The following is a 20761-nucleotide window of genomic DNA, read 5'->3' on the forward strand; positions in this document are numbered from 1 at the left end:
CTCCCACTTCCCGGCCCCCAAGGTCGACTCAGGCTGAGCATCCCAGGCCAGCTCCAACTCCCCCGCGGGATGGTCACACCGCTTCCAAGCCAGTTTGGAAGTGTTCGGTACTCCAGCCTTGCCTAGCTCATTCCCGGGCACCTTGAGCGTGGGCGTCCGGCCCCAGGTCCCCGGCAGCATCCACAGCGACCCGGCGGGCCGGGTCCCCGCACTAACCTGCACCCACCTACTCCGGGCTTCGCGCCGGTATTAAGTGGAAGTAGGGAGGGGTAGGGAAGAGCAACTCGCAAGTTCCCAGCTTCTGGGACACCCACTCTCCTCGCTCAGGCGGCCACCCTCCGCTTCCCAGCTCGCCCTCACACCACCCCACGGGAAGCTGCCCCGAGGCCTCAGGCGGCGGCGGAGCTCCGAAGCCGGCCCCCTTGCAACTCCTTCCCCCCCGCCGGGAAAACCTGGCGGCCGGCGTTCTCGAGCTCACTCATCGATTGGCGCTGCCTTGCTCCTCCGGCTCCCGTCGCGGGGAACGCGGCCCCGGAGACGGAGAAAGTCCGGCGGGGGCGGAGGGGGCGGGGAGCAAGGCAGGCGGGCCAGGGGATCGCCGATCGCACGGATGGGCGCGGGTGCCGGCTCGCGCTGTCTGGCGGGTGGCGGCGGGCGCCGGCCAGCCTGTGCGGCGTGAGGCGAGGCCGGAGTCGCGCGTCTGCCGCCCGCTCGCCTCGCCTCGCCTCGCTTCGGTGCCGGCTACCCCTGCCCCCGGGAGGGCTGTCCCGCGGAGGCGGAGGGCTCTCGCGCGGACCCCGGGAGGGTGGGGCGGGGGGAGCCGGCGAGCTGCTGAGGAGGGGGCCAGAGGGAGGGAGCGCGCGCGGGCGGCGGCGGCGGCGGCCCGGCCCCTCCCCCTCCCGCCGCCGCGGAGAGCGCAGGGAGCCGCCGGGGGCTCGGCGGCGGCGGCGGCGGCGGCTTCTGGCCCCGGCTCCTCCTCCTCCTCCTCCTCCTTCTCCTCGCTCCCTCCATCTGCCGTGGTTATGGCCCGTCGCTGGAACACAAAAGAGTCTCCGCGGTGGAGGTCTGCGCTGGTCTTGCTTTTCCTCGCCGGGGTGTACGGTATGTGTCCGCGTTTCCGCGCCACCCCCTCAACCCCGCTGACCAAAAAAAAAAAAAAAATGCTGGGGCGACCCGGAGCCCCGAGGCCTCCAGGACAGGGGCTCTCCGAGGAGGCGGCTAGAGACCCCGGCTGCCAGCGGGACAAAAGACCCGGCGAGGGGTGGGTGCAGCGGCAGAGGTGTCCCCCCCGACACGGAGATGCTGTGGGTCGGCTCGTCCGCCTCCAGACCCTCGGGGGTGTTGGAGAGCGGCTTGCGCGTCCCCGGAGCTGGGGGGAGCCCCCCAACCCCTCGAGAAGCTCGAGGGTGGCGAGCAGACTTCCCAATCCGGGCTGGAGGGCCCCGGCGGCCGGCTCCTTGGGAACTCGTCGCCCCTTGCACACTCCACACACGACAAAGATGTACGGTGTGGGGGAGAGAGAAAGAGAGGTCGCCCCCCGCCGCCGGCCGGGACGGTCCAGCCCCCCTCGACCCTCCCGGGCCGAGGAAGTTCTGTCCGCAGCGGAATTCCCACCGCACCGACTCCCCGCCTTCCCCAACTCGCTGGTGAAGCAGCCCGCTATTTTCTTCCCATCCCTGCACCTCGGGGGCCGAGGCTCTGCTGATCGCCCGGCATGCAAGATCCTACCCCTTACTCTGGAGCAACGTGCGGGAGAAGGCCAGAAAATCGTTTCCAGCCCTCCCTCAGTCTCTCCCTCTTGGGGCGTACTTGTCTGTGCTGACTCCCGGTTCGTTTGTTGTCTCACCCATCATTGTCCGCGAATGTTGTCACTGTGGCTTTATCCCTGTCGGTGGGTTGTTATTACGTATATATGCCTTTGATAACGAGAAGGCTGAGGCTATGAACGAGGACCAAGCTTTATGTATTACACAGGGGTCAGAACAAGAGCTACATGGAATTCACTGGAAAGAACAGTCATTGCTTGATAGACTTTGAGTTCCACTTCTGACTTGACTGTTCTTAGTTCCTTCAGTTAAAAAACACTGAATCGTTGTTTCAGAGAACACCGTTAACCTTTACTTTTGGGAGCTGTGGTTTGATTTCTTCAGAGGGAAATAATTGGAAGTTGCCATTCTTAGGTAAATTTTACTTCTAAAAATTGCCGCAAACGCTTAACTCCACCCATGTAATTTACAAGGGAGCATTATCTCTTTTGAAAGCACTTATCTATAGGATTGAATGTGACCGTAACTTTTAAAAACCTGAGAAATTACAGGAAATGAAGAATTTAGTGAACTGAAATGGACCTTTACTGACAACCAAGAAATTGTAGTTTTCCTGTACGGTTCACAATGCATCGCTGCTCCCTGAGCTGATTAATATATTATTATTTTTATTTGGGGGGAGTTGGTCCACATTTGATGTGGTCATTGCCAATGGTGTGCTTATTTGTGACCAGAAAACCCAGTGCAAAACTTTTGATTGTTAGTTGCATCAAGTGGCTGTGATCCCTACTTGCCTGGTGACTTGTGGGTTTGGGTCTACACCAGAGATCAATAAGCTATTATGTGTTTCTTCTAGCCTGAAGGTGGGTGTAGTTCTGTACTAGGTTTGGTGTAATGGTCTAGGAGAGAGAAGAAAGAGAGAGGCATCTTTAGTGTGATTAAGAGCGTCCAGCTTTGTCCTCTACTGTAATCAGAATTGAGTCAGTGTTGCCTGATCAGAATGGATAAACAAACAGGTTCTCTTAGCTCTGCTTTCATTAAAAGCTATGCCATTAGTGTTTGAACTAAAAGTCTTTTGGCCTCTAGGGATAAGAGGCTGTGAACCCCATGATTTTGTCTTGGTGCACAAGAATGACTTTCTAGTAGGTGCTTATCAGATATTTATGTTTGGGGAATTTGTGTTTAGTGAGAACTTGTTAGTAGGCAAAGACTGAAGCTCCTTTTTCCAACAATGTGGCATCAGATTATAAAACTAGGGAGTGATTATGTGAATGGTTGATATACCAAGCTACACAGCAAATTTCAAAGTATAAAGAAAAAGGAGGTAGTGAGCCAGGCGGAACATTAAACTGTGAGCAGAAATTAAAGGAGCCCTTCACTCCTTCATTGCAGTTGGGGAAAATCTCTTTATTGCTGCACTTTTTGTCCTCTTCGGTCTCTTCAGTCCTCTGTGGATTTGTATTAGAAGAAAAAAGCTGGAAGAGCAGTGTGGGAGGGTGTGTGTGTTCATATAGTAGTGAGGTTTTGTGTGTCCAGTAGTTGTGACAAGTAGTGGATGCATCCTGAGAAGTACCTGTTCTGAGCCTATGGAACAAATACACCCTGTAGTTTATGGAGCTGTCCCTTATCTACATCAAAACATGTGTTTTCCAAAAAGTGGCTTCAAAAATAATGAGAAACCTCTGTTAATGCAACTGAATATTTGGAGTAACACTTAACTTAGACCCAGTGTGTGTGTGGGAGGGGTGGAATACAGGTGGGTTGGCTATTGGGGCAGTTCCAATACTAGCCCTTCACGGAGTGACTCTTGTCTATTAAAATGTAGTCATAAATGGCTCCAGGTTGTGCCATGAATCTTTTAAACATTTCAAATCCCTTAAAAAATTATCTGTATTTTGGTGTTTAGTCTCTTCACATGACCAGCTTCATGGACCCTGTAACTATTAAATGTGACTGTTTTAGTGGAATAGTGTGACTGTTTTCCTTCCAAGTTATTTTTCTGAATGCCTGCGCCTCATTTGAAACTCTTGATTATGATATGGAATACAGTTAATGTTTTATAGGAGTAGTTGTTCAAAGACCGATAATTATCTTCAGGAGCTGCTGTATCTTAACTGCACTGAATGTTCCTGGCAGGGGAAGGTAAAGGTTGACCTCTGCCGTTGGAAGTTTGTAGGAATAAGAACAGTTAGTGAGGGCAGCTGTGAGCTTTGCTGGGCACTGTGTTGTTCAGTTGCTCAGTCATGTCAGACTCTTTGCAACCCCATGGACTGCAGCATGCCAGGCTTCCCTGTCCTTTACTATCTCCCAGATTTGCTCAAACTCATGTGCATTGAATTGGTGATGCCATCCAACCGTCTAATCCTCTGTCTCCCTCTTCTGCTTTCTATCTTTCCCAGCTTCAGAGTCTTTTCCAGTGAGTCGGCTTTTTACTGTGTTAGGCTGGCTGTAAGGGGGGAAGGTAGTTTCTCCATATCTCACATGGGGACATCTGGCTGTTAGAATGCATGGAGGTTTCCCTGTCTGTCTCCTGGTCAATATAAGCTAACCATAATTTGGTAACTGTGGCGGTTCCATAACTTTTCCTTTTCCATTTCTGTTTGTTTCCCAGATCAATGTTTTCTAATCTTTATTTCCCTCTACTCAAACCTAAAATAAAAATAAAACCATAAAATACCTAAAATATTGCATTTTTTTATTACTCCCAGAACAAAACAAAGTTCATGAAATAATACTTGTTGGTACCACCTGAGATTCTTGCTGATGTTTTCTAGTCTATTCTACCTCCCTTCTGTCCTGCTTCCTTCCTTCATTTACTGGCTTGGACCCACTTAGCGAATACAATTCTTAATTTGTAAAATTCTGCCCTATGTGAAGCCTTAAAATGTAACTTAAAGTGTTTGTTGTATTTGTATATCATTTTACGGTAGCCTTGAAGAGTTGTAGGTGGTTGTCTTCAGTTACTTGCTCCTAGAACTTTTGAGAGCAGTGAGAACTCTTCCTGACCTATACTGACTGACTTGTGACAAAATGTTATCTTTAAGTTGATTTTGAGCTCATTGTAGTCATAAGTTCTTTCTGTACACACTGCTGTTCTAGATGTGGGAACATAACATATCTTGCAGTTTATGTTTAATGGGTGAATCTTTCCCAGTGAATTTTATGAAACTTTCTGCAGCATTTTATAAATTTCCAGTTTAAGGATAGATAAGAAGTTCCAATTTTAGAAAGATTGTAGAAATAACTAGAACATAAGAAAAAAAATCTAAACTGGAATCCAGTTACTTCTAAGAAAGTCAAGCTTGATTACATAAAATGTTGAATAAAACTAAATTAATTGCTTAGTACTGCTTTTGTTTCTCTGATCTGAGGCATTTTTGTATTTGAGGTTTCTTTGTTGTTTATTCTTTTGTCATATCAATGAAATTATAGTTAAAAGAATGAAAGGTAAAAAGGAAATTAAAGGTAAAGATACATTTAATATAGATGAGATTTATGTAGATTTAAATAGAAAATGTTTTATTTTAGAATAAGTTCTAATCCTGTTCGAGCTGCAAGTATTTATAGGTAATGAAGGTTGTTCTAAGCTTAGGAGTTGAGGTTGAATTAATGATTTCCAATTTCTCAGATTACTTTTCCTTCCAGTTTCTTAATTTCTCTTCATTTTCTCCTCACCCCATCCTGTCCTTTGTGACAGGGGTGAGTAAGATGTATCCTACTTATCCCTCATTTTCTAAGGTGCAAGACTAGATCCTACAAATACCAGTTACCAGTCTGTCTGTTCGAATGCGTGTCGTTAGTCTTTTTAAGTAGGTGCAACAGTAGATGTAAATGTAGATAGATAGGTCTGTCTGTCTGTCTGTTTAGTTTCAATACAGAATTAGCTTAGGGAATTCTTCATCTCTAAAGTATAGAAGGAAGGGAAGGAAACTAACGTCCACTAAATTAAGTTCAGATACTGTGCTTGGTCTTCATTCAATGCCCGTTAATCTTCATTAGGTCTCATTTAGATATCCTACAAGGTATTCTTTCTTTCTTTTTTTTTTTTTTAAGTAGAATCTCAGAGAAGTTGTGCCTTGTCTAAGCTCATACTACTAGGAAACAATAGAACCGAGACTAAAGCTTAATCCTGTGTCTCTCTTCACTCACTCATTCATTTAGCAAATATTTCTGGAGTACTTCTTGCAGTATGTAACACACGACAACCTGGTGAACATGGTTTCTGCCCTCGTGGAGCTTATAGTCTAGTGAATAACTTGTGTGCTCTTTAACAAAAACAAACAAGGGTCAGAGACAGTGCATAACACACAGAGTAGTGAGAGGAAGGCATCATTGTAGAGGAGAATAGGAGACCTGAGGATAGCTAACCATGTTATGATCGGGATAGGAGAGCTTTGCACAGGGAAACAACCCATAAAGATCCAGACCTGGAAAAGAGCTGATGTGGAAGAGCTGGTGTGTTGCAGGTAAAGAAATAAAACCAGTAGCTGGAACACAGTGGTCGTAAGGGTGATGAGGTGAGTCTAGACTCTCAGGCGGGAGCTCAGGGTGTTGGAAACCAACATAGAGTTTGGGCTTGTTTTAAGTGTAACTTATTGACACAGTTTAAGTGACATAATGTGATTTATGTTTTGAAGCAGTCGCCTTTGCTGCTGTGTGAATTGTTGAGAAGTAGGAGAAGGCAATGGCAACCCACTCCAGTACTCTTGGCTGGAAAATCCCATGGACGAGGAACCTGGTAGGCTGCTGTCCATGAGGTCACTAAGAGTCGGACATGACTGAGCGACTTCACTTTCACTTTTCACTTTCATGCGTTGGAGAAGGAAATGGCAACCCACTCCAGTGTTCTTGCCTGGAGAATCCCAGGGACAGGGGAACCTGGTGGGCTGCTGTCTATGGGGTCGCACAGAGTTGGACACGACTGAAGCGACTTAGCAGCAGCAGCAGGCAAGGGCAGAGGTAGGATGATAGGTTTTGGCTGAGAGACACAGGAGCTTGGACTGAGGTGGTAGCGGTGGATAGAAGGAAGAGTATGGATTGCCTTTTGATAGGGAAGAAAGGGGTACTTTCTCTCTTGCCGAAAGAGGGAAGGGATCCTATAGGTTTGGAGGTAGGATAATGGAGAATTAACAGAACATGAGATCATCCGGTGAGAGTGAAGAAAAGAGCTGAGAGGTTGAGGGTCATTTCTGTTTCCATGATTCAGTAAATCAGTGTCAGTGTAGACTCTAGGAAGTTAAATTTCTGTTTTTTAATCTAGAAAAGAGAAGGCTAAAAACATCCAGTGCAAGAAGGTATATTGTGAATAGTTGTGCAACACAGACCCTGGGAGTGGGCTTAGATTAAAGTTAAAAGGGGAGAGGCTTAAGAAGTCTTTTATGGAGAACTCAGTTCTAAGGAGTGTCATTTTTGTTGATGAAGTAAGTACAGAACAAAACTTCCTACAGTGTTTTAAAAGTGTTTCAGGCAGAAAATAAAGGGTACAACAAATGTTAGATTTCAAGGTCTTTTTGCCCAAGTTAAACACTTTCTACTAAGTGATCAATTAAAGATTATTGTTTATCTTAGGAGAGTCAAGAATACATTGGTGGATCAGATAACTTCAGAGTTTTTGCGAAAATAAAATTACCTTTTACCTTCCCTGCCCTAGACTGAATAGTTTATTTACAGAAGATATAACTTTAGAAGGTCCCACAACTTCAAAATAAATGAAACCTACTGAATAGTTTTTTAGTTCTTGAATATTTGATAACTGAGACCAAGCAGTTTTCTTCTTCTTGAATATCTGATAACTCATTTCCCTGCTAGTGTTACTTTGGTGAAGACATGAAATTGTTGTGCATTCATGTTTTTACCACTGCAGAAAAGTAACTTGATGCTCACCTTGAATACCCTTCCATTTCAGTTTTTAGAGCTGGGACATGGTGCTAATCTTTCCACGTTAAATGGAGCACAGTAGGATGTGTCATAGTTGGAATGTACCATTCAAATGTAATTATCTGACTTAATTTCATTGATGGTTAAGCTGTCTTTTAGGTTTTAGTAAGCTGGAGAAGACATGAATCTTTTTGTCTGGCATATTCTGAAATAGAATTCAGATTCTTGGATTTATTGTTGCCTTTTCCAATGACACCAAAACCTTTTACAGAGAGTTAGATTACAGAAGTCCTTTGCAAAAAGATGCCTCATTTAAATCCTCAAAATAACTCTGAAGTGGGTATTATTAGAAGAAACTGAAGCTTTGAGAACCGTGATTTTGCCTAAGGTTCACATCTCTTTACTGCTGTTCTCTTCACATAGAGACCCGTTATTGTTTAATCTCCATTATTGTAACAGTCCCAGCTAGTCTTGAGTCTTATCCTGATTCACTCATATCACACAGAGCAGCCACAGAGGGACTCTTCAGAAGTGAGGATATGATTACATAACTTTCTTGCTTAAAACCTACTAGTAGTTCCCTTTTCTTAAAATAGAAGCATCACTAGGCCCTTCAGGATCTAGCAGATTCTCCCTTTCGTGTCTCCTGTCACTTCCTCCACCACGCCCCTCCCCACCACCGTGTTCCTGCTGCGCTACACTGAGCACACACTGAACACGGGTCTGTGTCTCCTGGCCTTTGCATACACTGCTCTTTGCCTGGCTTTATCCGCCTTCCTCCACCACTTTCTTCTCCACGTGAACTACTGCTATCCTTTGGCTTTTTGATGTTATCTCCTTTGGGAGATCTCTCCTGGTTGCTCCAGACTAGGTGCTCGTTACCTAAGCTTCTCAGATTGTTCTTAATATATGCAAATTTGATATTTTCCTGTTTACTTCTCCCCCTGGAGCAGCGCTGCCTAACAGATGTATCATCTGAGCTTCAAGTGTAAGCCATACACATGGTTTTAAACTTTCTAGCATCAACATTAAAAAAAAAAAGGTGAGATTAATGTTAATAATGTACTTAATAGATCTAAAATATTTTGATGTGTAATTGATATAAAATTATTAATGAGATATTCTGCATTATGTTTTTCGTACTAAGTCTTTACAATCTAGTGTAAATTTTATTCGTATAGTTCATCTCAATTAGATTAACCACATTCAAATGCTTAATAGCCACTTTGAAAACAGTATCCGTTATAAACAAGCCCTGTGATCCAGCATTTCTGCTCCTGATACAAACACAATAGATTCCAGGATGTCACGTGCATCAGAAGACATGTTCGAGGATATTCATAGCATCCTTACTTGCTTTAATTCCAGACTAGAAACAGCCCATATGTCCATCAGCAGTAGGATGGATGAATAAGTTATGGTGTGCAGTATATTCACATAAGGGAAAACTGTACACCAGCAGTTTAAACTTCTGGGACTTGGGGCTCCACAGTTATTTTATTTTTTTACATGGGGTAGGCAGGGGTGATGTCCCTGCTGCCGCTGCTCTTTGCTCCCACTCCCACCTGTTAAGTAAAGTCGCTCAGTTGTGTCTGACTCTTTGTGACCCCACGGACTGTAGCTTACCGGGCTCCTCCATCCATGGGATTTTCCAGGCAAGAGTACTGCAGTGAGTAGGGTGCTATTTCCTTCTCCAGAGGATCTTCTGACCCAGGGATCAAACCCAGATCTCCCACATTGTAGGCAGACGCTTTACTGTCTGCACCACCAGGGATGTCCTCCACTTCCACCTAAGGGCTCCGCAATTACTGAGGGACTCAAAGAATGTTTTTTATATGACAGAAATAGATGTTTTTAAATAATATGATAAATTTGAAAAAGAAACCCCATTACGTGTGACCTTAAGTGGCATACGATTTAAAAATACATAAAATGACAACTAAAATTTCCACCAAAAAAGTTAAATAAGAATGATGTTGCTATACATTTTTGCAAATCACTATAGTGTCTGGCTTAATAGAAGACAGCTGATTTCTCATGTCTGCCTCTGCAGTCAGTCTGTTGTGACATGTTTTGCTTGAGGTATAGGAAGAATAGCTGGTTTCACATAGATAAACTGTGTGAGAAGAATTTTAGTAGCTTTTTCAGATAAATGTGAATATTCTTTGATGCTGCACCAAGACTTGAGAAGTAGTAGCTTTTTAAAGTTTAGTTGCAATGTGGAATCTGAAATCAAATTAGTGAACTCTCTGTATTCTGTTAAACTCTGAAAGGGTCTTGAAAATTTCCGAGAGTCCACTGACTGCACTTTGAGAACAGCTTGCTCTCATTACAAGAACAGATAGAAAAAAACAAAAGTTTTAAAAAGAAGGAAAAGAATCAAACCACTGCTGCAGGTAGGGTCGGTTAATTTCACATGTTGATTAAAAGAAGTTAAACACACGATTATGGCTCCTGTATGGTTGCAATGTTAGAAGTTAGACTAATGTAGGAGAGTAGTTGCCTCTTGGAGTGGGGCAGAGGTGGGTAGTGATTGAGATGGGTACCAAGGAAGCTTCTGGGGGGCTGCCTAAATTTATTTCTTGACCTAAGTGGTGGTTTACACAGATGCAGGTTTTTTAGGTCATAACTCATGGAACTATAAACTTGCAATTAGTACATTTTTGTATGTATATTTCCAATAAAAGTAATTAAGTAATATCTTAAAAAAATAGAGTAATGCTATATAATAATATCCATAGATGATTTTCTGGTAAGGTAGATTATCTTTAGTGTTTGCGTTTAGTTTTTGTTCTTTTTTGTTTGATTTTCCCTCCATTGTGTTTGATAATTAAAAACAATTTTGGAACTCTGAAAAATTTCATATGTATTCAAAAGTAGAACACTAGTATAATTAACCTGATATACCCAACATCCAGCTTCAGCAAATGATCATTATATGGCCAGTCTTGTTTTATGCTCTTCTCCACCTACTCCCTAAACCCAAATGATTTTGAAGCAGATCCCAAACATCTAGTCTTAATAATATTTCAGTATGTATCTCTAAGATGTGAATGTGAAGTCTCAATAATATTTCAGTATGCATCTCTAAGATGTGGAGGCTTCCAAAAACAAAATTCGGTAAAAATCTTAGGCCCAATACCACTAACTAATTAAAAAGTTCACAATTCCTGTCAGTACATATCTAGCCATATGGTCTTCCCAGGTGGTGCTAGTGGTAAAGAACCTGCCTGACAGTTCAGGAGACATAAGAGACTTGGTTCGATTCCTGGGTTGGGAAGATCCCCTGGAGGAGGTGATAGCAACCCACTCCAGTATGCTTGCCTGGAGAATCCTCATGGACAGAGGAGCCTAGCAGGATACAGTCCATAGAATCACAAAGAGTCGGACACGACTGAAGCAATTGAGCATGCACACACATATCTAGCCATATATATTTATTGCTCTAGTTGTAATAAACATGAAGTTTCAGAAACTGTTTGAATCAGGATCCAGATAAGGTCCTTACTCTGTGGTTGAGATCTGTTCAGTCTTTAGTGTTAATAGTTCCCACCCCCTACCCTTTTTTTTTTTTTCCAAAATGTTAAGTGTGATGTTTGCTATAGGTTTTTGATCAACTCTGAATCAAATTGAAGCTACTACATGAGTTCCTATATGAAATAAGTTTCTGGGAATAGACATTTAATTTTGACACTTAAGAGTTATTACTTCTGAAATGATCATAAGTTATTTATGAGGGCCAGAAATTGTACCTAACATAATACAGGACAGTACTTGTTGAATAAATGAATTTGTTTATCCATGAATGGAGTAAATTACATTCATGTGAACTACTGAGGTTCAGGTAGTTCAGCGTTGAACTCCTTTTGCATTTATGAGATAGACCAGGACAAGTTGGTAATGATAGATTATCTTTTAATCTGCTGGAATACATTTACTAATTTTTGAAGGCTTTGTGTTTGTATCTATGATGTCAGTTTATAGTTACTGCAAACTTTCTAACTCCCTCCACCCCTTTTCTTTCTCTTGTAAGCTGACTTTCTCTCTCCTCTGGTCATTTTTTCATTTTTTCACATCTGTTAATCTATTCTTCTAGATCCACTTATAACAGATTACACCTTTTAAAACTGATTTCAGCTGTCAGGGACAGTGTAGTGTTTCAGTTGCAATTAGGGAGGAAGAGGAAGAGTTTAGGACCTGTATAGCTACAGTTACAATAAGAAAGCAAAAATGAACAACCATGTTCTGTTGACAAGAGAAAAGTTTTCATTCCTAGTGCAGATAGACTTTTGTTTCACTAAGCAAGATAATAGAGATGAGCCTGTGAGAGGTCAGCCTCTTCTTAGGAATGAGCCTTATGACCAAAGAAGCAAGTAAGATACTTTGGTGGTGATGGACTGGTTCCACAAGAAGAATTCCACCCGAAGGTGGGGTCTGTGGAATAAAATGGAGATGCTGAATGAAGACTGAGTTCAAATCCAGGGATAGGACCACTGTGTTCTGCCAGAGGGGCACTTCTAGTCTGCGGGGGATGATTATACTTTAAGACCAGACTTATTTGCTCGAAAGGTAACAGCCATAGAATTAACCAAAATGTGGCCCCAGAACTGTGTAAGCCATGGCCTTGTGGTGTCCCGCACACGATTACTTGTATGTAAGAGTATCCACACTGGTACCGAGGGTGGAATGAGAGCCTCCAGTTTGTGCTGCTCTAGTAGAATCACTGCACAGACTTTAGGTTCTAAGGTCAGTGAGTAAGGCTAAAGTGCAGGTCTTCAAAAACTCCCTGAAATCATCTTCAGGCATAGCATACATGTTTTACAATATTCAGTGCTCAATAGCATACTTCCCTTAAGTCCAGACATCCAGTTTTCTCTCTGGCACTGGTACAGAAGTTTTTTGAGCACCAGATGAAATGGTTGTATTTAGAGGCCATGTGAAAAATGTGAGTGAGTGTAGGTAAAATTGCATAAATTCAGTCTGAAGAGGATTCAGCTCCACATTACTTTTCCCACTGCATTACAACAAAAAACTGAGTGCTTAATATGATTGAAGTATGTGGATGTGTTACAGAGAATTCAAATTAAGATACATAATTTATTTCCCACTTTTTATTTATTTTGTTTATTTTTTAAAAACATTATTCTTTTGTTTCCCTGACCTAAGTAGGGGTCTAGCTACAACAGAATTTAAAATAATAGAAGTTATGGTTTTTTTATAAGTTCTTTTTAGAACTGTACTCTGCAATGATAAGGGCATGGTACTTCTGGAGAATATATATTTTCAATTCCTACCTATTTGAGTCAATTTTGTTAAAAATACTAGGTCATATTTTCCTGCTGCTGCTACTGCTGCTAAGTCGCTTCAGTCATGTCCGACTCTGTGCGACCCCATAGACGGCAGCCCATCAGGCTCCCCCGTCCCTGGGATTCTCCAGGCAAGCACACTGGAGTGGGTTGCCATTTCCTTCTCCAATGCATGAAAGTAAAGAGTGAAAGTGAAGTCACTGAGTCGTGTCCGACTCTTAGCTACCCCATGGACTGCAGCCTACGAGGCTCCTCTGTCCATGGGATTTTCCAGGCAAGAGTACTGGAGTCGGGTGCCACTGCCTAGAATATTATAATTTCAACTCTATTTCCATGTTTGCTTTAAAGTTATAAGTAATATGCTCTCAAAAATATTTTCTATGTGTGTCCTGGCTTTCTTTTTTGTCCGTTAGTTTTTTTATCTTGGTCTTTTTATTCTGGAATTTAAAGATTCTTCAATTTAGTCTTCTCAGTTTTAACTTTCTACAGTATAGTTGTTTATAATATAGAAATGTCTAATTCCTCAGCTTAGTCTTAAAAGTTATAATTGTCATACATATGTAAAATAGTTGCCTTTACAAATCATCTTTCCTGTTTATAATATGATGATTGTTTTTCAGTTAGCTGTGAAACTGGTTTTTGCCTTTTCCCCTCTCCCACAGACGGTAGACTTTCTACCGTCTACATTTCCCCTTCTCCTACTTGTACCCCTGCTCCTGAGAAGATGGTAAGAACTGTATGTAGGTCCTTTTCTTAGAAACTAATCCACATATGCACATTCGTAGAAAACGGCATATGTGATGCTATGTGATTCCAGAACTCCTTAAAGCTTGTTCATGACCCCCAATAGCGTTGTTCTTGAACCAGCTGCATTGGTACCATCTAAGAAGCTTGTTATAAATGTAGAATCTCAGGCCCTGCCCTAGATGCTGAATTAGACTCCATTTTAACAAGATCCCCAGGTGATTTCTTTCATATTCAGGTTTGAGAAGCACTGTTGCAGGAGATTAGAGACTTCTGTAGTGTTGTGTTGTGATCTATATTGATGTTTCTATTCTTTATATCTGTCTCCTTGGAAATACACACATGCACACACACACATACGTATCTAGATTCCACTTACGAGAGATATCGTATGGTATTTGTCTTTGACCTCTTTCACTTAACATAATGCCGCCCATGTTTCATTAACGGCAAGATTTCATTTTTTCTTGCTGAATAATATTCTGTCATATATATCACAATTTCTTTATCCATTTATTTATTGATACTTAGATGTTTCCATAGCTTGAATATTGTAGATGCTACAGTGAACATAGTAGTTCATATATATTTTAGAGTTAGTGTTTTCACTTTTTTCAGATAAATACCCAGAAATGGAATTGAATAGATCATGTGATAGTTCTAATTTTAACTTTTTGAGGAACCTCCATACTGTTTTCCATGATGTGCACTAAATTACATTTCTGCCAACACCACACTAGAGATTCCTTTCTCCACTTTCTCACCTACATGTGTTATTTCTAGTCTTTTTGATAATAATAATGCTGATGGGTATGAGGTATATCTCAGTGTGGCTTTTTATTTGCATTTCTCTGATGATTAATGAGGTTAAGTTATCTTGTCATGTACCTGTTGGCCATCTGTATAAAATATCTACTCAAATTCTCTGCCCATTTTGTAATCTGAGTGTTTGGAGTTTTTGTTGTTGTTGTTGAGTTGTTTGAGCTTTTTATATATTTTGGATATTGGCACCTTATCAAATATGTGATTTGCAAATATTTTCTCCCATTCAGTAGGTTCCTTTTTCATTTTATTGATGGTTTCCTTTGCTCTGCAGAAGCTTTTCATTTGATATAGTCCTACTTCTTTATTTTTGCTTTTGTTACTTTTCCTTTTGGTGCCAGATTTTTAAAAAATTGTCACCGAGATGTATCAAGGAGCTTAGTGCCTGTATTTTCTTCTAGGAGTTTTATGGTTTCAGGTCTTAATGTTCAGATTTTTAATTCATTTTGAATTAATTTTTGCATATAGTATAAGGATAGAGGTCCATTTTCATTTTTTTTTGCATGTGGCTGTTCAGTTTTCCCAACACCTTGATTGAAGAGACGGTCCTTTCCCATTGTATATTCTTGGCTCTTTTGTTGTAAATTAATTGATTGTACATGGATGGGTTTATCTCTGGGCTCTATTTCATCCCATTGATCCATGTGTCTGTTTTAATTACTACAGCTTTGTAATATAGTTTGAAATCAGGGAATGTGATGCCTCCAGCTTTGTTCTTCTATCTGAAAATTACTTTAGAGTTTTCTTTTTCTTTTAGATATTGTGTCTGGCATGTCATCAGAAGTACTTTAAAAAGAATTGTACCTTGATTAATCGTACATCGCTAATAAAAGTAGGAATATGTTGAAAAAGTCACAAAACAATACAATATTTGAATAGCAAGCTCTGCTATATGAACTAGTGGGAGACAAGGAGGGAAAGATTTATAAACTCGCTCTATGTTTATAACAATGGCAAACATATAGCAGTTACTGCATACCAGGCAATATTCTAATCACTGTGTTTGTATATGTATGCACATACACTCACTCACTTCTCATAACAACCCTGACAGCTTAGATGCTATTATTATGTTCATTTCACAAATAAGGAGCCAGAGACACAGAGAAGTATTTCAGCAAGATCACCTAATTAATAAGTAGAAGAGCTTGGATTTGAACCCAGATAGTATGGCTCAAGAGTTGGTGCTCTTAACCTTTACAGTGTGCAGCTGCTTTGTAGTTCTACTCTGGAGACTTCCCTAAACTCAATGCAGTTTATATACAAACTGATTAATTCCTGATATATTTGCTTTTTAAAATTTATTACTAGAACTCGTCTGTTTGTGATGCTTATAGATGAGCCACAGATGCCAGATCATTAATGTTTTCTGAATTAATTTAGGTTTGCTATTAATTGAGATCTCTAAATGGCAAGATGTTGGATTATTGGATTTTATGCCGCATACCCTCAAGGTTTGTTGTGAGCATATTAAATAACTTACGCAAATACTTCTATATACAATATTAATTTTATTTCTTCCTCAGTAGATGGACAAGAGATAATTTATAGAAATGGTAATTGGATGGCTATTAAAATTAGAAACAAAAATTAATTTCACAGAGAAGTACAAATAAATACCACATGCTAATTTAGTAAATATGTAAAAGTCAGAGTGTTCTGTTAAGTGTTCAAAATGTTCAATACATAAGTGTTCAAGTATTCAAGACATAAAAATCAAAATGTGGTTAGGATGCAAGGAAATGAGCATTCATACTTGACTAGCAGAAATGGTATCTCTGGCTGATGAGTTTATTAGTATTACTAGACATATATCATGGGCTTTTCCATATCACTTGTCTTCATAAACTATTTCTCTGATGTTGAATGTTAGATTGTTTATAGTTTTTTTCACATTTATAAATACTGTAATTGACATGCTTTAAATTTATCTAAATTTTGAAATTATTTTCTTAATGGTTAAGCCATAAAAGTAGAATTATTGGGTCAAAGGTTGTAGTATTTTCAAAGTTCTCATTAAAATAGTACCTGATTATTACTGAGTTTTCATCATATGCAAACCATGGCTGAACCATGGCTGAGCACTGAAGAATTGATGCTTTTGAACTGTGGTGTTGGAGAGGACTCTTGAGAGACCCTTGGACTGCAAGGAGATCCAACCAGTCTGTCCTAAAGGAATCAGTCCTGAATATTCTTTGGAAGAACTGATGTTGAAGCTGAAACTCCAATACTTTGGCCACCTGTTGCGAAGAGCTGACTCATTGAAAAGACCCTGATGCTGGGAAAGATTGAAGGCAGGAGGAGAAGGGGACAACAGAGGATGAGAGGGTTGGATGGCATCACCAACTCAACAGGCATGAGTTTAAGTAAACTCCGGGAGTTGGTGATGGACAGGAAGGCCTGGTGTACTGCAGGCTATGGGGTCACAGAGTAAGACATGACTGAGCGTCTGAACTGACTGACTGACTGAAGCATGGCTTTTAATGCCGTAGATGTAAAATTATTTAATCTTTATACTAATACTATAAGATGGACTCTATTTTAACTCCGTTTTATAGAAAACTCAGCCATAGAGGAATTAAATAATTTCTTAAAATCACACAATTAGAGGTAGGGTTTGTTTCCCAGAAAGAGTATACTACTTTAAGCTTCTGCCCTTGAATTCAAGATTATATTTTTTTATTATCAGTGAAACGTTGTAATAACAGCACAGTAGCATTGATCACAACTAGAACTCTATCATGGTAAATACCATTCCTAACTGAAAGGATCCAGGGATTATGGAAGAGTGGCTGATTTCATTCTGGGGCAGAAAATGCCAAGAGATAAGCCTGGGACATTCTGTATATCAAAAAAGCAAGAAAACTCTAAAAGACTAGTTAGTGGTTCATGCCAAAAGGACACAGGGACCAATGTAAAGAGACTCCCATTGACCAAAGATGAAAGAACTTAAGTACCAAAAAGAGTAATAAAGACAGCTAATTAAATATAGAAAACTCGTTGGTTCATAACAACAGACTCGTAATAAGACACACACCAGTACAAGTTACCAGATACCAGAGGTAACAAATAGGGCATTAACTCCATACTCTGAAAATAAGCCATTATAAGCAAAGAATTAAGCTTTCGTCCTCCCTTTTTCTCTGTATGAACTGTGTTTCAGGGTAAGCGAATAACATTGGTTGAGGGAAAGTTCTTTATAAAAATTTAGCTAACGAATGTATAAAGAATGGCAGGATTGGAAAATCATTTTCCACTCTAATGAAATAATATATTCAGGCTGTGATCATCAGTAAATGAAACTATTAGACAAACGTCATGTGGGAACCTTACAGTGGAAGCATCAGGCTGCCCTACCTGGACCTGTCGATTAATCTCAGCCTGATGAGAAGTCTGCAGGCAGACAGTATGCTGCAGGGGTACGTATAAAGCAAACAGCACCCTCTCTGAAGGAGAATTCCAGCCAAAAATGTTGAACCTGCGTGAAATCAGGCTTCTGCAACAGGGGTTAGCAAATTATGGCCGTTGAGCCGAATCCAGCCCACTGCGTGTTTTTTGGTTTTGTTTTTTCATAATGTATTATTGAAATACAGCCTCTCTGATGCATGTAAGTCTCATCTCTGGCTCTTTCATGCTGTAGTGATAGAGCTGAGTAGTTGTGACCGAGACTGTATGGCCGCAGAGCCTAAAAATGTTTGTTATCTCACCTTCCTTACAGAAAAATTTGTCTGGCCCTTGAGGTAGATGAACAAAGTTAAGTGACACCAAAAGGAAGTGACACCACAGAATATGAGCCTGTAGCAGGACAACTGATCCGGTTTCTGTAACAAGTCAGTGGCATGGAAAGTAAGGGAGTATCACTGTGGGCTAAGAGACTGAAACACACTCACAAATGAAATGTGGAGATGTTTGGATCCTGCTCGAAATAAGCCAGCAGTAAGAATACATTTATGAGACAGCCAGGGAAACCTGATAATGACCTGGCTGTGTTCAGCGATACCAAGAATAATTATTAATTTTGTTAAAATAAGTGCATGGTAGTTGGTAAGAGACTGTTTATATTTTTAGAAATGCATATTGATGTATATAGAAGTGAAATGATATATGGAATATATTTTAACATACTTCCCAAAAAGAAGAAAGGAAGTACCAAAAGCAGACTCAAACTCAAGACTCTTTGATACCAAGACTCATACACCTTTTACCATATCATCATGCTGTAATATACTTTCTATAATAGATTTTAGTATATGGTCTTCTGGGTTGCTTTTAACAACTACTAACCTGTCTTTTTCTAAATTCCCTCATCTCTTGGAATCCTTGGCAATATAAGTGCAACTTGATTTTCTCCTATTCCATTGTATCTATAGACATCAGTAACCAAGGAACAAGAATAGATATATTTATATTGCATAATTGTTTAAAGATATGTGAAAAGAATAATCTTCCAATTCATATAGGATACTTCTATGGGAAAATGCCTAGTTGACAGGATAAACTGCAAGTTACTATTTTAAGATTCTGTGAAAGAATAGGTAAGTTATGAGATGAGCTCTGGTAGATGTGGGTGAGAAGCTAGCCACTTGCTCAGAGGGAAAAAGAGAATTCTTTAAATATATCTATTAGATTGATGGTCTCTAAGCTGTTAAGAACTCAGGAGTCATTGAAGATCAAAAATGGTAAAAGCATCATGCTTTTGACTTGATGTCCTCTCTTGCTGACCTGCAAGTTGCTAATGCTAATAGAGTCCCTTACATTCTAAAGACAGAAGCTGCTCAAGAGCTTTGAGTAGTCATTTGCTAATATTTTCCATTTTGAAGTACAGTTATAAGAAATAGCTTTCTAAAGCCTGTTGTCCAAGTAGACAGTTACATCCAAAATCTCTCTTTCCCTTCCTCTCTTTCTAACTTCATTCACTACTGGAAAAAAATGCCTGTCTTCTGCTATATTTCTTCATCCTTTTCCTTCTTTACTCTTACTCTCTGAGCAAACTACAACATGAAAACCAAATGGCTATTTGTACAAGGGGTGTTCCATGCTTAATTTCAAAATCTGGAGTTTTGATTCTTTAAATGAACAGCTACTGAAATTTCACTCTGTCAGAAACTAAGAGATAGGTTTTGGGAAATAGGAAGGCAGGGAGAAAGAGAATGAAAAAGAAAAAGAAGAAAGGAGGGATAAGACTTTCTTTGCCTCAGGACACTCAAAATTTTGGGTGTAAGATGTGCTCATAATTCAACATCAAGATGATGTCCCGTGAAAACATCAAGAAGGACTCCTAGCTCACCTGAGGTGGATGGAGTTCTGTTTGCAGACTGGAGTTGAAGGAGTCCATAATAGCTTTGGAAAAGGCGTGTCTGATATGAACCTTCAGTGAAACTGTTGATGTGTGCTGGTAGCAGTGTGCTGGACTGTTGCAGACAGAGACTGTATCATGTTCAAAAACATCAGTTTCCAAACCTATATATTTAAGCTGTGTCAAAACCAGAATTTATATGTATGAAGTAAAAGCAGACCAAGAGTATTAAAAGTTAAGGGTGAAGAGATACAGAAAAGCCAGATGATAGTGGACCTCAGAGGCTGCTTAATACATACAAGGAGTTGAACCAGTTACAGATTTATAAGCTGAAGATGCATGTTAGATATGCCTTTTCCAAAGATCTCTAGTAGCACTATGAAGAATGGATCAGAGGCTGCAAGACCAGAAGTACAAAGCTTGCAAGCTAATTCATTTATTCATACATTCAGCAAATATTTATCGAATGTCTGCTGTGAACTAGGCATCATTCTGCACTTCTGTCCTTGTGGAGCTAAGATTTAATGCAGTGAAACTAGAAAGACACAAAGTGAAGAAATCATTGACACAAAGGAAGGACTCATGAGAACTAACTGTATAGGGCAAAGGGAAAGACAGATTTGGTGAAGAAGAAATTTGGACTTACTTCCAGGTTTCTCTCTGGACAAGTGGGAGATGTTGTCATTCACCCAGGTAAGGAATACCAGAGAAGAAGATTGAAGGCAGATAAAAAAGAGTTCCATCTCAGACATAGTGAGTTTGAGATAGCTAGGTAATATTAAGGTAGTACTGAATTCCTATTTAGTGGGAAGTTAAAAGACAACTTTTAGGATGGAAATAATAATAGCTCCTTCATAGGGTGGTTATGAAGATTAAATGTGCTGAAGCGTGGAAATTGCTTAGACCATCATCTGGCACATATTCCAAACTCATTAGTTGCTGTTGTTTTT

The 20761-nt window shown here is 40.6% G+C and overlaps 1 protein-coding gene across 3 annotated transcripts in view; it reads left to right on the forward strand.

Moving 5' to 3' along the window:
- The first annotated feature begins 616 nt into the window (after nucleotides 1-616).
- LRP12 (LDL receptor related protein 12) overlaps nucleotides 617-20761 on the forward strand; it is a 91365-nt gene continuing 71220 nt past the window's right edge. For all 3 annotated transcript variants that reach the window (XM_042254402.2, XM_027973107.3, XM_027973108.3), the window contains exon 1: nucleotides 617-1101. In XM_042254402.2, coding sequence (XP_042110336.1) covers nucleotides 1023-1101 — 79 coding nt within the window. In that variant the 5' untranslated portion in view covers nucleotides 617-1022. The remainder of the gene's footprint in view (nucleotides 1102-20761) is intronic.

Source organism: Ovis aries, chromosome 9, assembly GCF_016772045.2.
Source record: "Ovis aries strain OAR_USU_Benz2616 breed Rambouillet chromosome 9, ARS-UI_Ramb_v3.0, whole genome shotgun sequence".
NCBI lineage: Eukaryota > Metazoa > Chordata > Mammalia > Artiodactyla > Bovidae > Ovis > Ovis aries.